Raw genomic sequence first — 18,922 nt, forward strand, 5'->3', positions numbered from 1 at the left:
AAAGCCAATCAAGACACAGCCTCAGGTTAGATTATTCTCTGACAAGTGTTGAATGGAAAGAAATATGACGTCTACTAATTATAAATAATGCAATTGCATTTTTTCGCCATTATTGCAGTAGCAATTGCCTGCGCCATATTTATTTATAGGATACTAGTACAAAAATCATTACGAACCAGCACCAAAGCTTGCATCGTCTGAAGCCAAGCCAGTAACACAGTCCGTAGCATTGCCAGCATAGCTGCCCACACGATAACAAGCATGCAAATCCAGGTAGCAATCTAGTAGATAAAATAGCATCGTGCCACTGGCTTTATGCATAATTTTATATACCTTATTACTATGAGAATGTTGTCAGCTACCAAAATTGTATCATACATCATGACATGACGTATACATATATACTTATATATAATCAAATATATAAATATTTATGCAAACCAAAATTTTTCCGTTAGATTAAAATTATATTTGATCTTATATAGTTTCATATAATTATAAACGATGCTATATATAATTGCATATAATTTTATACAATTGCATATAACATATTATATATTATATATAATCAAATATATTTGTATATAATTACATATGGGCAAATTTTCTGGAAAACATGCCCGGAAAAATGGCCCATGTATAATTATATATATAAATATTTATATATATATATATTTATATAATTATATATAATTATACATGGGCCATTTTCTCACGCGAATCTGACGACCAATGTTGGTACGGTCACAAAAAGAATGATCATAAAGATAGTCATAAACAAAGATCAAAAAATCAAGAGAGAAAGACTAATGCGGTAAGTTTAGTTAATTTTTAAATCCAATTCAAACTTTGAAATCAAATTCAAATTTAAGTTTTTTAATCAATCAGTTCCTGAACTTTTAGCAAATTCTTCATTATAAAGAAGATACATATAGGTCACAAAAACAAGTCATAAACAAAGTCATAAAACCAAAAACGGCGAGAAAAAGGCAAATGCGACAAGATTAAATAATTTTTAAATTCGATCCAAATTTTTGAATTTAAATTCAAATTCAAATTTTCAAATTCATCAATTTTTTTGTAATTTGGCAAAATTGTAATACAATTATATAGTAATGCTTACATATTACAAGCTTATGCAAATATTTCTTTATTTAAATGTTATTTTTGGATAAAGGTTTTAATAGCGATGGAAACTGGTATAATGGCGCCTACTATACATTTTAAATGTCCACGAAAGGATATGACTGCTATCATTGAAGGAAGAATAAATATAATCACTGAACCAACAGAATATAAAGGTAGTTATATCGGTATTAATTCGTTCGGATCTGGCGGTGTTAATTGCCACATATTACTGAAATCAAATTCAACAATTAAAAACAATAATGGAGGAGACGATAATTTACCTAGGCTCGTAGCTATATCCGGATGTACGGAGGAAGCAGTTAAAATTATATTAGACGACGTAAGTACATATTACAATTTCTTTCATAAATAATATAATTTTTCTTATATTTATCTTGTATATTATTACTGTTATTTTAAATTATTTACAAAATTATTCGTTAAATATTTGTTAATAACAAACGATAAAAGAATAACTACACGTGTATTGCACACACAAAAACACAAACACATGAAACACATACATGATAATGATTAAATGCATAAAATATATACAGGAAGTTTATTTGAAAACTTTCCTCCCTATTTCTATTGTGATCGACTAACTTTTACGAAAAATGTTTCATACAAAAGTTTTATGACTTCAAGGGAGACATAAAATAGTGCCATTGGTTTGATTTTGGATAATCGTTTGAAGATCATATAAGGGTCATCTCCAATTTTTTTAATAGAAACCCCAATTTTTCATTGTATATTACGCAATAAAGCTTACTTCAATAGCTCTTCAAAATACTATAATACTATAATAAAATTCATTAAGCATTTTCCAAATTATGAAGCTTGAAAGGTACTGTCAGTACCCAGCAAGCAAAATGATGCAAACTTTGCAGCAAACTCGAGCATGCCTTTACAGCAAAATTGTGACCAGATGTGTCCACAAAAAGCTTAGCTTTTGCTGGCAAGGCTTGTCGCAATAGTGTGACGCACATTTTACGCAAATAATAGAGCAAACCTTGCGGTGCACGGCATGACAGCAAATTTATGGCAAGGACAGGACAAACCTTGCTGTGCACGGGATGACAGCAAATTTATGGCAAGAATAGGGCAAACCTTGCCGGGCACGGCATGACAACAAATTTGTGGCAAGAATAGAGCAAACCTTGACGTGCACGGGATGACAGCAAATTTGTGACAAGAATAGGACAAACCTTGCCGTGTACGGCATGATAGCAAACCTGTGATAATTCTCTATATAGTATGATTCAAAAACTCTGCGACAAACTCTGAGGAACGATAAATCTCGCAGAGAGGAATATTTTTTGTGAAGCAATCCATCATGTTTTCTGACGCGTCGTTTAAGAATATGCGACCGAGTAGACAAGAGTCTTAGGTGGCATTTATTATAATTATGAGATGATGATAATATATGAATAATTGAAAATAAATTCATAAAAAATATAATGAATATATGAATTTTATATATATATATATATATATATATTTTCATTTTAAGTAAACAATAAACGGATGATTTAAACTTTTTTAGACATTTATCTAAGAGAGACAATCAGTCCAATATCTTAATTCCCTATGTTTAGAATTGTATCAGTAATTGAACTGATAGAAATAATTATATTTTTAATCTTCTGTCAGTTGCTTTTTGCAAGCTTTATATACTTCTCATGACTAAAAATCAAATACGAGATGGATGCATATAGCGCGTCGCATAACGATGAACAAACGAACTATCGGCTGAATACTATATTTTTGTAAAGCTTGTAAGTAAAGTTGTAAATTTGCTGTCATGCCATGCATGGCAAGGCTTGCTCTGTTATTTGCGTGAATTTTGCATCTCGTTGTGCCAGAGTATACTTTGTTCTGTTCTTTTCGTAAATATGTTATCATATTGTGTACAATAAGGTTTGCTCTGTTCTTGTCGTAAATTTGCTATTATAGCATGTATAACAAAATTTGCTACTAATTGATGTAAAGTTTGTGTTACACCGTGAATAGCATCATACGTGTTCTTCTTTGCGTAAAATTTACGAGCAAGCCTTTTTCTATTATTTACAGCATCGTGAGACAAAAAATTTTTCCGTCAATTTGCTTCAAACTTTTTGACAAACTAAAACAAGACAAATGTTTGCTAGACGATTGTTGTCAAAATTAAAGCACACCTTGTCGCAAAGCTTTGGCAAAACGTGATTTTAACATTCTTGGCTATCTGGGTATTAATATTGTACTGTAGCAATTCACAAATGACACTGTTCCACTGACCGGGAATCGGGACAACAAAATCAAATTAGAACATGTAGACGTATTTTTTTTTATTGGATAAAAATAATAGCCTGGGAAGAACCTATTCAACCAGCTAATATACATATATAATTTTGAAAACTTGGCTAAAAACAGTTCAGTTGTTTAACTTACATAGGTTAATAGAGAAATACAATTTTTTGAGAGCTTATAAATTAATATAATTTAAAAGAAACTAAGATAATTTAAAGAAATCATAAATTAAGATGATGAAAATTATTCAAATACTAATAAAGGTTAATACTAATGTTAGAATAACATAAAGAATGAAGAAATAACTTATTGTAAAATAAAAATAACCTAAAATGAATTAAATACCAAAATATAAATAGGAGAACTATATAAATTAACGAAAAACGATAATTAAATTTAAATCTAGATATTCAATACATAGTTGAAGATTTTTTTTCAATGATATGAATATAATACAAAATTTGGAATCGCAAAATAACTGTGTAACAATAATTTAAAATAATCAAATCTTTCTGTCAATATTCATAAAAAATGATTTCAATGATATATCATTATATATCATTATTTAAATCCAATAAAATGGATTCAATTGGCAAAGGCAATGTATTATACACTCTTCATACCTCCTTCACCAATGAAGCTCTTTCTCGGTCAAATAACGAATATTCCCCAAAAAACATGGTTGGCAGTATCCAGCTAGTTACATGACACACAAATTGGGGAGTTTACAATACGGAATCTGCACAAACTCTCGCTAAGGAACATATGTGAATTTCTTAAACTGCAAATGTTTACAACTATTTTCCTACTAAGAGATAATTTATGAAACCAGCTGCGTCTAGAAAAAGAAAAGTAATTATTAAAATAAAAAGATCCACGGCCAGAACTAGAAGTCTTATACCTATCAAAGAATGATGAATCAAACATTTCATCTTTCCACAGAAGCTTAAAATCCTAAGTGGGAAAACCAATTCAAGTATCAATACCTAATCTAACTGCTATTTTACCTTTGTGATCCGATAATTTGTTACCACAGATTTCTTTATGAGCGGGAATCCAAACTAGTTTAATGTCAAATTTTGTATTTTTAAGAGAGAGAAGATCTTCTCTAATATTAGAAATAAGATAAGATTTCTTGCCAGAAACATCAAAATGAGATAAAACAGAAAGGATAGATTTGGAATCAGAAAAAAATTGTAACAGATTTAATACCCCTTTCACGAATAGAACCAATAGCCTTTAACAAAGCCATTGCCTCGATCGTAAAAATAGAGATAAAATTTAGAGCTCTGAAAAGTCTAGATAAAGATTCATCAAGATTAGTAATAACCAAACCAGTAAATTTAGCTTCCTTTTGTTTCGAGCCGTCTGTAAATAAACAAAAGGAATTATCAAGATCGACAGCAAATTTATCTCTAAAAACTAAATCAGGCTGACAAACATGAGAAAGATAATGCCTAGATTCTATATCGATAAAAGATATATACGAGATAGATTCATAGTTTTTAGAAAAACCTAAAAGTCTTCCATTTTTTTTCAAAAGATGAGAGTAATTTTTCGATTCTAAAGTTGATAACCAGAGGAATATTCAAAAATCTGTTGATTATAGTGGGATTATTATAATTAGCACAAGATTTAGTTTAAAAATGTTTGCAAATATAATCAAATCGAATAGACGAAGGAGGCTCTTTGACTTTTGCCAATATTACATTTGTGGGAGTTGAATTCCTCAATTCCAAAGCGAATTTAAGAGCTTTATATTAAATCCGATTTAATTTCAGAAAAAAACTTTTAGAAAGTTTGTGGAATAGAAAACCTCAATATTCAATCCTAGAACGAATTAAAACAATATATAAATTGATTAGTAATCTAGGATCTGTATCCCACCAAGTGTGTCTAAGGCATTTAATAGTATTAAGAGGATTCTGACAATTATTACAAATGTGGTCAATATGAGGAGTCCAGTTCAAAGTCGACGTAAGAATTAAGCCTAAAAATTTGATTTTCGTTGAATTTTTAATAAACGAATCCTTAAAATGAATACCTAAATTATCACTAAGTCTTTTACCGAAAGAAATAATACAAAGTTTAGTTTTTTCTAAGGATAACTCCAAACCTAAATTATTCAAAGTGAAATTCACTTTATTAATAGTTTCTTCCAAAATATTTAATATTTCTTGAGTAGAATTTATGAATGAATAAATAGCCACATCATCAGCATCTTATAAAAAGTTAGAGGAATTTCCAAGAGTGACAAATCAAGAACATATAAAGTATATAAAATGGGGCTTAGAACACTACCCTGTGAAAGACCTTTGAATGTCTACAATATCTCATCCATTTCACCATATCTACAAAGCAATTGACGAGAAGAAATAAAATTATATATAAATTTAAGAGTGAGGAAATTTCAGCTTAACTAATAAATTAATCAAAATGTCAGAGAGCACATTATCTTATGCCTTTAATATCTAAAAATAGGGAAGAAATAGTTTTACCTAGTTTAAATGATTTAATAATAAAAGAATATAAAATAGATAAGTTGTCAATACAGGACCTATTACGATGGAAACCAAACTGAGAATTTGAAATAATATCATAAAATTCAACCCACCAAATTAATCCATTACAAATAAGTCTTTCCAGTATTTTATTAACATAAGACGCCAATGAAATAGGTCTCATTTTGCATTTATCTTTTTTCGGTATGAAACAAACTAAAAATCTATGCCATTCCGGAGGAAAAATCCCAAATGCAAAAATATCATTTAAAATATCAAGCAAATGAATGAGTCCTATTTGGGGAAGAGACGAAATTATCCGGTAGTCAATACTATCAATGCCTGGGTTAGAATTGTGTCTTACATTCTTAATTACGAAATTTAATTCTTGTTGTGAAAGAAGAGAATCCAAGAAAGGATCATAAATATGTTGATCAAGAATAGGGGGTGCTGAGGCAACCCAAGGAGGACACAAGTCTGAAATTAAATCTCTAACATTCGATTCTTTTTGAGGGTTAAACATGTTATTATTGTCTTGATAATTCCATCTATTATTAAAACCTTTGACCGTAGCCCATATTTTTGAGGAATTAGTCTTTACGTATATTTAAATAAAAGTCTCGGAATAAGTCTTCTTTAATTTTTCTGAGACCTGCGCGGGCTTTAGCTTCACATTTTTTTAAATTTATAAAATTATCCCAAGAACGATTTCTTTTGAAATTAATTAACGCACATTTTCTAGCGCCGATCAATTCGTTACAATCTTCATTCCTCCATAAACATAGTAGAGGTTGACGAATATGTTGTGAAAATTTTTTTTTCCATGCGTCTTTTACCAGGAATAGCATTCTTGAGCATCTAGAATGATGTTCGTAAAAGCATTAAATCTAGATAAAATATTAGGAAAATTTTCTTTAGAATATAAATCTGAATTAAGCGTATTTTCTACAATATTCTTAAATAATTTCTAATCAGTTTTGAGAGAATAAATTTTTTGTGGTTTCTTAAAAAGGGTATAATAAGAAACTCTAGAATAATGCGATTGGGAGGTGATCACTACCCCAAGTATTATTACATATAGACCACTCTAAATTCAAACAAATATCTGAGGTCGCAAAAGAGAGATCAATATATGATTCAGAACCCGGATTAATCGAACTACAGAAGGTGGAAGAATTTAAACAGACTTAATTCAACTAAGCTTTTTACTAAAGAGTAATCCACCGAACAATATCTGTCATCACTTCAACTAGAATGATGTGCATTAAAATCATTATCAACAATGCTTCTATCTTGAAATTGATTGAAAAATGACTTCCAGTCGGAGGTACTAAGTCTAGGACTATTTGGCAATCCGTAACATGAAACAACAGTAAATTCACCGAAGGAATCATAAATATCCGCAGCACATACTTCTAGAGAATTATTACAATCAGATATATTTCTAATATTATATTTAAGACCATTTTTAATAAGTATCACTACTCCTCCTGCTCCTCTATGACCTATTCGATCTTTCCTTATAATATCGAATTCTTTAATAATCACAAAATCAAAACAGGTAAGCCATGTTTCCGACAAAATTGCAATATCATAATTTCTAATTTGATAAGAAAACTCAACTAACTTTGCTTTAAAACTTCTATAATTCCATTGAAGGATTTTCATAAGATCGATAAAGAAGTCTTCCCAGAAGAAGTAAGCGAAATTAGAGGAACTTTAGAATTTAACTTTTTAAACCATAATTCTGTACCAGGAAAATCTAGTAAGGAATTTTCAATGATATCAATAATAGATTTTATAATACCTGTCAGTTGAGGTGTCTCCTTGGGAGGGGGGGGGGGGAAGGGCGATTTACAATCGTCCTTGCCTGTTCCGCTGCAATCTTCCTTGCGTACGAATATCTATCTTTAGATACAAAGTTCTTTAAATCCTTGGATTGGTGAAGATTCGGGAAATGTTTTGACGACAGGATAATATAATAGAAGAAGGGTTTAATGAATATGATAAGTTATTAGATAAACCATCTACGAAGTTTCTGGCTTCCGAAAAGGAAATATTGTCTTTAGCCATGAATGTGTCAAGATATTAGAATGTCTAATAAACGCCGGGCATCTTTTATCTAAAATGAAATGAAAGCCACCACAATTTAAGCACTTTTTTTCTTTATTATATGTTTTACTCATGTAACCAATAGAACCACATTTATAGCAGATCCTTACCGAAAGAATATAAGGTTGGACTGAAATGGTGATTCTCCAAATTTTGATTAAATCTGGCAATATTTGACCTTTAAATTCAAGACAAATTCAATACTATTTGAGTCCTCTCATTTACCTGACAATCTATTACGGCTTATCCGTTTAAGACGAAAAGCATTTTCCGCAGTGAAATTATTTTCATTTTTAACAAGAGCTAAAATTTTTTCTAAAGAAATGTCCAAAGGGACTCTTTGAATAATCTCTTTTCGTTTTTTAAGGAATCTTGGGATATAGGCTTCAATTTTTCTATCTTGTAAAAATTTATTTTGGATAGCACGATTTGCTTCCGCAACAGAGTTGAAAGTAAGCTTCCAGCAGGATCTAGATATGGATAACATATCAACGTATTTAACATCAACCACAAACAATATTCTAGTAAGTTCAAGGATTGGAAGAGGTCTGGGTTCTTTTTCCAATTTATTTACATTGAGGAAAATGTAAAAAGATCCTTTGTCTTTACTATCAAAAAGACAATCTTGAGCAATGTCTAAACCAATTTTATTATTGACATTAGGTGAACAGTCTGAGCTAATAGAATTAAGATCTGAAACTTTCTTAAGTTTCTTAGTATTACGTTTTGCTTTTGTAACTAATGGAAAACTTCCTGTTGTGCTTCTAGCCGCTAAGGAAGAGATCTTTCGGGATTTGTACGCCCAAAGGATTAGGATCTACGCTCGAAATACGACACTCTCGGACGTTAGGTAGAAATTAGTATATTTTGCAAGATTCTGTACACTTTTCACTTATTCGCGATTATGGTATAATAGTTGAGCGCGATATGTACGGTACTTCGATACTGTACGATAATATTACTGAGCAAGCGAGCGAGCGATGTTACTGAGCTATGTTACTGAGCTATGTTACTGAACTACCTCTCGGTGCATCTCGCGCTTATTATATATCTTAATTAATTAGGTCGTTGATTAGGGAGGGGTGTGTTATCCCTGACCGCAGCATGTCTCGTGCTCCGCTTGTCAGTCTATCTCGTCAGTTGCTTCCGAGAACTTGACCGTGACTTCCTTCTCTTTAATCACGTATCTTTACTTTATTTTATCAATAATCTTTTATTCTTTATGTTTTCTTAATCCCTTTTCCTTAGGCTCTTTCCCTAATTTTAATGCTTTGCTTTAGTCAGCTCTTTCCTAATCTTTTCTCTACTTTGCTTATTTTATTCTTTAATATTAAGAACTTAGTCGGGTTACGACATTTCTTCAAGATTACTCTTGCTCAAGCCTATGCGAGAGGTCGAACTCTCGCCTTCAGATGTCGAAGATTCTAGAAACCGCTTGGATCTTTGATTTTACTCAGATTCAAATCCCAACTTTCCTTCTTCTATTCTGATATTTACATCGTTTTGAAATGAATTAGGATCATTATTGGAAGATTTGTTAGCAGAATCTACGAAGACTTGCAAGCCCTGTCTTCCTCTTGCGATCGTATGATTCCCTTGCGCTGGGATGATCCCGATTTCGTACAAATTACAAATATACAAAAACTAGGATTAGAAATAATAAATGTAAACAAACTTTAAATAGAAGGAGATTGTTTGCGCCCTTGAAAAATATATAAAAATACAGAAAACTCTCTTTGATTCTTGTTAAATTGTATTTGAAATAACTTCCAATGCAATGTTATCGCTATGCGGGCAAAAGACGATCTCCCACGTAGACGTATAATATATACACTGCGTGTCTCTGCATCTCCCGTAGTCAGAACGCATCAAAAAATAGAAAAAGGTAGCTGCCGTACGATCACCAATCTGTCTTTGTCTAAAGATGCGTGGTACATAAACGCTTTCGTTGACTGGGAAACAGAAAAGTAGGGGGGATGAAAAGACGAAGGTAGAATTATAATACAAAGCATGTTATCTCTGTCTAATATTTAACGATCTCCATTTCTTAATACTCGGTCTAGATTATACTATATCTATAGAAGAATCAGGTTATAAAAAAGAAGATTAAGTTACGAGTCTTTTGCCACCCATAATGCAATGCAAAGAATTGATTGTGCGCAGTCGCTATTGAAAAGAGATGCTAAATATTGAAAAGAGATGCTAAATAAAGTATATTATGTTATTGGCTCTCGCGGTCTTTCGCAATGGATTGTGCAAGTAAATATATATATTAAATATGAAGCCTTAACTTTCTTTTATATAATCTTATGGAAGAACAACGACACTTCTGTCCTCTAGCGATTGGCTTGCAAACATATTTGTGATGTTATTCTACGGAGACACTGATGCCAGAATTGAGACGCGAACAACACGACTTCGTAATGCGCAGAATGCTCTGCGCATTACATGTACACGGTTTACGCTTGTGTGTGTATCCCCTCCATTACGAAGTCGTGTTGCTCTCAATTCTGGCATCACTGCACGGAGATATCGTTTCAGACACATCTCCTGTGAATTTAACTTGGAATGTGAGTTTTTTGAGTTGTGACATTATTTTTCTAGGAGTGTATGATATATCATGTTATTGTCATTTAATCATAATACTCAATCCGAAGTTGGCCATATCGCAGGGTCGAAAATGAAAAGGTAGACGTTGCCCGCGATATTTCAAATTGATAAAACAATAATATGTAAAATATTTACATTATATCATATATCATTGTATTCGTTTCAAACAGCGCTACAATTTTTTTCATATCGAAATATTTATATTATTATAAAATTATGAATATCTCTCTGTTCGTTAACACAGATAGCAAACTGCTTTTAGATGATAGCTTTTAGAAACAACCATTATGTAAACAATAGAGTTCAGTTTAAACTATTTAATTTAATATATATTTATTACGGTCTATCTCTTTTAGTTTAAAAGATAAAAGAGGGTGGCTATTTTTGGTGGGACATTCTATATATATACATACATACATATATACAAGGTGTCCCATTTTTAACAGTCAAAACCTGAGAAAGCTCGAAAACTGAGCCCGACAGACAAAAGTGTTTCCGACAAAAATTGCATGGTTTCGAAGGGACCACATGATGAAAATATGGACATCCCTTGAGTGACCTAGAGAACACGACAATGTGATCGATGTTTTCTTAAATGGAAACCTACATTTTTTATTGCACATTCTTATAGCTTATCTCGAGAGTTCTCCAAAACTCTATAATAAAGTATTTTTTCATTAAGTACTTTTAGAGTTATTTTATATCTTAATTTAATATATTTTGATATAAAAAATAAAATATCTCGTATAATTTAGTTTTCGATAATCTTATCGTAATACTTTTATTTACAAAATAATGTAACAAATCAATTGATATAAAAAGATAATCGTTTTTAAGAAAAAGTATATAATTATTTACAATAAATTTTTTCAAACAATTATTTTTTGTTTTTTACACTAATTGATTATTTTGTATATAAAAGTATTACGATAAGATTATTGAAAATTAAATATTTTGCGAGATATTTTATTTTTTATATCAAAATATATCAGATTAATATATAAAATAACTCAAACATGCTTAACGAAAAATTACTTTATTATAATGTTTTGAAAAGCTCTCGAGGTAAGCTACAAGAATATGCAAAAAAAAATAGGTTGCTATTTAAGAAATTAAAGGTGATCTTCAACGTGACCTTGACAACGTTATTCAAGGTCATAATAATATTGCTATATAATGCGCCATATCAAACCCTACAACTTTTGTATAAAACATTTTTTTCTGTAACATAACCCCTTCAAGATTTTAGGGGATCCCGGTCTTTATTGAACACTGTATATATACAAATATACAGAATGACCCGCAATGTGACCGCCCATTAAGTACATAGCATTATTTCTGATCAAAAACTTAGACGAAAAGTCCTGAGCCATTTTTTTCGTATAACGCGTAATAAAGGAATTATTATTGAGTAAATTCTGACCAACCTTTTCAAATTCCGCCGACTTTTAGCCGGTGCACATCGGTGAATCGCGCGCCCTTAGTTGCGGCGGCACATATTTCACAACGCGCGGCTAAAGGTCGATACTGATTGGCCAAGTTTTACTCAATAATAACTCTTTTATTAAGCATTATAAAAAAATGGGTCAGGACTTTTCGTCTCAGTTTGTGGTAAAAAATAATGCTATGTACTAGGTGGATGATCATTGTGGGTCACCCTGATATATATTGTATATACCTACACATATATATATATATATATATATATATATATATATATGTGTGTAGGTATATACAATATATATATATATATATATTGTTGCGTCCCTGCGGATCGTCTGTGACCGTTATTCCTGAATCTGCTGTACTCGTCTCCGGGAGAACGTTGCTAAGGGTTGTTGTTAAACAACGGCGTTCATCTGAGGAGAGATCGGCCATCTTAGAGTCTCGCGACGGATGCCATTCCGGGCGGACGTATTCGAGATTACGATAACCGTTATTGTTCTGTGTTCCTTGTATAATAGTGTTCTGCGTTGTTATATTAAAGTTCCTTTCGTTCTTTCAAAAGAGTGTTAATTATTTACTTGCGGTACGCGAGTGTCGGTTGTGTCACGCGGATTCGAGTTATATCGATTTCGATCCGCGGACGCAACAATATATATATATATATATATAATATCAATTTAAAAAAAATTAATTTTAAGAATAAGCTATTAATTACGATATAAGATATCTCTATAGGTCTGTAACGATATCTCTATAGGTCCAGAGTCGATCGATAGATGTAGAATATATTTCTCTCCTACATCATATTTATAGTAACAATATCAAAGGTCATCCCTACAGAGGATACATAATTACTGGATCCAATGTATCCGATAATGCAATAATTAAAATGGAACGCAACTTATGTAGAAAAAGACCGGTTTGCTTCATATTTTCTGGAATTGGATTTCAATGTCTTAACATGGGTAAGTAAATCATAATATATTACGATGTAATATTTAACAATTATTAAGATGTAACATGTTTGTTTGCAATTAAAATTTAACAATTTTTAATTTACACATATGTTGATATTCTTAAGTATTTATTAAAATATAAAACAAAGTTAACACGTATAATATCTTCAGTTTGTGAATTTTGTAATCCTTTGAGTTACATTTATTAGGTATAATGACTAAATTTTGATTAAACTAAACTAAAATATAGTAATAATACTGTAAGAAAATCGTGTAAAATAAAGATCAGCAATTTCTCTAGAGATTTTATTTATATATGTTTAGATCAAATAAGCAAAAATATTATTTAAGACTATGTATTACACAAAATTATAAAATAATGTAATTATATACGAGTATTCTTTTTAAATATTGGTAGGTCGAGCTTTAATGAAATTTCCAGCATTCATTAAAACAGTCCAGAAATGCGACACAATTTTAAGACCTTACGGTATATCGGTGACAGATATTCTAACAAATGAAGACAAAGATATTGTCGATAACGTAGTTAGTTTATTTGTAGGCCTTATTGGATTACAGGTACAAACATATATTTATAAATAAAATATATTGTCTATAGTATATGCTGCAGGACTTTTTTGTATTGTCTAATTTTTTACAAAGTATCTTATATTTAAAGACCAATATTTTATAAACAGTTAAAATTAACTGTAAAATATATAACTAAAATCATAAAGAGTTTATTACATGTACATAATGCTAAATTTGTAATATTTTATAATATGATTTTATTCAACAGAAAAATATATTAGAAAGTTGTAATAAAAAATTATATGTATTACAGATCGGAATAGTTGATCTTTTAACAAGTATTGGTATCATTCCTGATATTATAATGGGTTATTCCATTGGCGAGTTGATTTGTGGATATGCCGATGGATGCTTGACGGCTGAAGAAACGATCATGTTAGCATATTATGTCGGCTTAGCATTTCTTAAGTCAAAAATAATAGAAGGCTTAATGGCCGAAATTAATCTCGATTCCAAAACTGTGAAAAATCTCTGTCCATCGGATATTGATGTAGCATGTTACAATACCTTATGTAATTCTGTCGTGAGTGGACCAACGTCTTCTGTAAGAGCATTCCTCGCTAAGCTACAGGTTTGTAAAAACACTTAAATAGTATTAAATTATATATATATATATATATATATATATATATATATATATATATATATATATATATATAGAGTGGCCTACGTAAAGTGTTACAAGCTAATAACTCTAAAAATATTTGTCAAATAAAAAAATTGTTTCGGAGAAAGTTTTATGTTTTCGAGGGGCCTTTCTAACTACATAAACATAAAATTGCCTCCGCTCCCCCTCTAAACGGGGCGGGGGGTAACTTTAAAATCTTAAATAGAACCCCCCCCCTCTTTTTTATTGCATATTTTTATAGCTTATCTCAAGAGCTTTTCAAAACACTATAATAAAATATTTTTTCATTAAATACTTTTTGAGTTATTTTATATCGTAATCTGACATATTTTGATATAAAAAATAAAATATCTTGTTAAATGTTTAGTTTTCGATAATCTTACTGTAATACTTTTATGTATAGAATAATGAGACAAATCAATTCGTGTAAAAAAAATTATATATATATATATGCTTACAATTATATGTTTAATTTTAAATAAATAATAGAGTTTATTCTTATTCAGAATGACAATATTTTTGTAAAAGAAATTTCCTTTGGACATATACCTCTTCATAGTCGTTACGTCGAGCCCGCAAGAATTAAACTTTTGGAATACTTGAATCAAATATTGCCACAACAAGTGTCTCCAAGCTCAAAGTGGTTGAGTGTACCGAATGAGTCTTATGAATGGTTCAGTGCATTTCCAAAGTCAAGTCTAGCAGAATATTACGCAAATTATTTGCTAGCCCCCGTATTATTTTCAGAAACTTTACGCTTTATTCCAAACGACGCAGTGACGATTGAGATAGCACCGTACGATATTCTACAATACATTCTTAATGATTCTTTAGATACCACAGTGACAAATGTCGCTTTATACAAATTCTCTCACAAACCGAATATTGAAATATTTTTACACGGAATTGGAAAACTTTATAATGCAGGATTACAACTGCAAATCGCAAATTTATATCCAAAAGTGAAGTTTCCTGTAAGTCGTGGTACACCGATGATTTCTCACCTTATAAGGTAAATTCTACTTAATGTAACACAAGATTTTTTAGTCATATTCGCTATAGAAAAATAGTGAAATTTTAAAAAGCAGAAAATTAAATTGTATTATTTTTAACGACGGTAAAAGAAACGCGATATAATATTTTATATATTGTTTAATTAATGATATTTATTGTAGATGGGATCATTCCAAAGATTGGTATACGTACCGTTATATGGGACAAAGAACAATTGACAAAGGAGAAGTAATTGTTACTATTAATGTGTTAGAGGAAGATTTTATATATATGACTGGACATGTTATTGATGGAAAAAATTTATTACCGGCTACAGGATATCTTTTGCTTATATGGAAAATGATCGGCTGGTTAAAGAAACAAGATTATTTCGATATACCAATTATATTTGAAGATGTCAATTTTCTACGCTCTACAATATTATCAAAACAAAACTCAGTCGATTTAATTCTTATGATACAAAAAGGTAACTTGTACAATTAAATAAATCTTGCAAACTAAATATACAAAAAATGAAAAATTTTTGCATAAAATACAAATAAGAGATAAGACTATATAAAATATAAATTAAGAAAAGATTTGTATCCAATAAATAAATTATTAGAGCAATCTGTCAATAGTATGACCGTAGATTTGAGCAGGTAAATACAGTATTAGCACTAACTGCGTTTACAAGAAACTGATATCGATATTCTTACAGGTAGTGGCAAATTCGAGATAATGGAAGGAAGCAATGCTGTCGTTACTGGAACAGTACGAATTCCAATTAATATTGAAGACGAAAAAATATGTATTACATTTATTGATCGTAATGACAATGATGAAGAGGAGATGAATATGAAAGATATCTATAAAGAATTGAAGCTTCGTGGTTATCAATATACTGACGAATTTCGTGGATTAAAAAGCGCGTCAATTAGGGGAAAAAATGGTCATATTGTCTGGACTGACAACTGGACAACATTTATTCACAACATGTTACAGATGATGATTTTAGGACTGGATTCGAGAAATCTCTTTGTACCAACCAGAATTCGTAAAGTAGTAATCGACCCAGAATCTCTTATAGAACAAATTGAGACGCTTCCAAATGAAGAAAAACGTATGTTGCAGTAATATAAATAAACACAATATTTAGCCCGATATTATTTTCCGAAAAATATATGTATAAAATTGCACTATTGTGTCATATTGCAGAAATCCTTGTACAAAATTATAAGCATTTAGATGCTTTGATATCCGGAGGAATTGAAGTAAGCGGCGTTGTGGCTACAACTATATCTCGCCAACAAAGATCAATCCATCCCGTTCTTGAAGAGTACAAGTTTGTTGCTCATCGGGATCTAGATGTAATGTCTTTAGAGGATATAACAAGAATGTCGGTGCATATTGCGGTCGAATGTTACAATATGATAAACGTAAAAATCATCGAATTTGTGGAAGATAGCGATCAAGTGATGCCGGAGGATTTAAATTGTTTATTTGTGAATAAAATTCTAGATGATTTACCGCAAATTCAATCCGATATCAAACTGATAGCAACACATAAGCGATTCAAAGATATCACCTTGCCTGACAATATTTCTACAATAGAATTTGATGAACTGACAAAAAATCAAAATTGTTTGATGATTATAGGTTTTGGAATCTTAACAAAAAATAAAAACGAATTATACGAACAATTATTATCTGTCATAATGTCAAAGGGATTTCTTCTAACATTCGAAGAGTTGGATGCTATTTATGATTACTCATGTCTGGATAAGTATGGGTTAAAAGTAATTTTGGAGAAATGCACCAACGATAAGACAATTATATTATTAAGAAAAATACACAATATTAAGAGGAATGAGCAGATTGTGCTTGTAAACAATTATGAATTCTCATGGATAGACAGACTTAAATCATTCATGAACGTAGAAAATGAAATTACGAGAATTATAATCGTCACAGAAGGGGACTTTGATTGCGGACTAATCGGCCTTGTAAATTGTTTACGAAAAGAACCAGGTGGTAAAATGATTAGAGGTGTATTTATTCAAGATAAAGATGCGCCTATTTTTTCATTGCAAGAATCGTTGTACATGAAGCAACTACAACTGGATTTGCCCATCAATGTTATACGTTCTGGTAGCATTTGGGGTTCTTATAGGCATTTTCCATTACCATTACTACAACCGAAACTCGTACAGAGTGCTTATGTTTCTCAAATGGTACGTCAAAAAGATTCAGTATTTAAGAAAAATTGCAATAATGTTTTGTGATATTTTTATTTATAAATTAAGTAATGATTTACTGTAATTTTAATAGGATTAAAATAATTGTTATATTTATTTATTTTAGGTGCGAGGTAATCTCAGCACTTTTTGTTGGGTGCAAAACAGAATATCTATGATCAACAATGACGAAGAAAATCTGATAAGAATAGTTTACGCATCTATCAATTTTAGAGATATCATGATAGCTAGTGATAGACTCATTTCGACTTCTGTCGTATCTTTCGAACGAAATAATAGCTTTTTAATCGGAATGGAATTTGTTGGTTTTAATAAAAATGGACAAAGAATAATGGGATTGTGTTCAAATGGGTAAGATAGTAAGATAGGTCACGCACAGATGTTAATTAATATATTTTTAGTAAATAAACAGTTCAACATATTTTTTTTTATTTAAGGTAATGAAGCTTTTGATGAAATAAAAAAATGAAAAATTATTATATTTTGCATGTTTTTTTTGTATATATAGGATATCATTGAAAATAAAAAATTTTTTTAAATGTAACTTTAATATAATAAATAATATAAATCATTATTTTTAGGTTTGCAAATATTTGCGTAGCTGATAAATATTTCAGTTGGATCATACCTGACGAGTGGACGATGGAAGACGCTGCGACGGTTCCTTGTGTATATACCACTTGCTATTATGCTTTGTATTTGAAAGGTAAAATGAAGAAAGGCGACAAAGTATTAATTCATTCTGGTACGGGAGGCATTGGTCAAGCAGCAATTAATCTTGCACTTAACCAAGGTTGCGAAGTATTTACAACGGTTGGAAGTATCGAGAAACAACATTTTATAAAAAAAACATTTCCTTCTATTCCCGAGGATCATATCGGAAACTCTCGAGATACAAGTTTTGAACAAATAGTTATCCAGAAGACGGAGCGTCGCGGAGTAGATATCGTATTGAATTCTTTAGCTGAAGAAAAACTGCAAGCATCCATCCGTTGCTTAGCAAAGGGTGGTCGTTTCCTCGAAATTGGAAAGTTTGATATGATTTCCAATAATCCTTTAGAAATATTTGCATTCTCAAAAGGCATTAGTTTCCATAGTGTAATATTGGATAATTCTTTTTATGACAGACCAGAAAGTAAGATAATATTGTCGAATAAACTAATAGAAGGTTTAAAGGAAGGGGCTATCAAACCATTGTGCAGAAAAGTCTTTGAAAGAGATGAAATAGAAGCTGCGTTTAGATATATGGCTGCTGGAAAACATATTGGCAAGGTATGATCATTTTTTGGTATACATACAATAGAGATATACGTACACACAATATATATATATATATATATATATATATATATATATATATATAGTTTTATTCTCTTTATGTTATAGTACTCTGCGTTGATACCACTGCTT

At 30.7% G+C, this 18,922-nt stretch overlaps 1 protein-coding gene across 1 annotated transcript in view; it reads left to right on the forward strand.

Annotated features, from left to right (window-relative positions):
* LOC138944956 (fatty acid synthase-like) overlaps positions 1-18,790 on the forward strand; it is a 35,107-nt gene extending 16,317 nt beyond the window's left edge. The window contains exons 6-15 of the mRNA XM_070316050.1: positions 1,178-1,468; positions 12,844-13,051; positions 13,461-13,621; positions 13,887-14,204; positions 14,768-15,273; positions 15,437-15,741; positions 15,976-16,377; positions 16,473-17,488; positions 17,619-17,863; positions 18,094-18,790. Of these exons, the coding sequence (XP_070172151.1) occupies positions 1,178-1,468; positions 12,844-13,051; positions 13,461-13,621; positions 13,887-14,204; positions 14,768-15,273; positions 15,437-15,741; positions 15,976-16,377; positions 16,473-17,488; positions 17,619-17,863; positions 18,094-18,790 (4,149 nt within the window). The remainder of the gene's footprint in view (positions 1-1,177; positions 1,469-12,843; positions 13,052-13,460; positions 13,622-13,886; positions 14,205-14,767; positions 15,274-15,436; positions 15,742-15,975; positions 16,378-16,472; positions 17,489-17,618; positions 17,864-18,093) is intronic.
* Positions 18,791-18,922: the final 132 nt, after the last annotated feature.

Source organism: Polyergus mexicanus, unplaced genomic scaffold (genome assembly GCF_030449975.1).
Source record: "Polyergus mexicanus isolate NDT 795.1 unplaced genomic scaffold, iyPolMexi1.0 SCAF_3, whole genome shotgun sequence".
Lineage (NCBI taxonomy): Eukaryota > Metazoa > Arthropoda > Insecta > Hymenoptera > Formicidae > Polyergus > Polyergus mexicanus.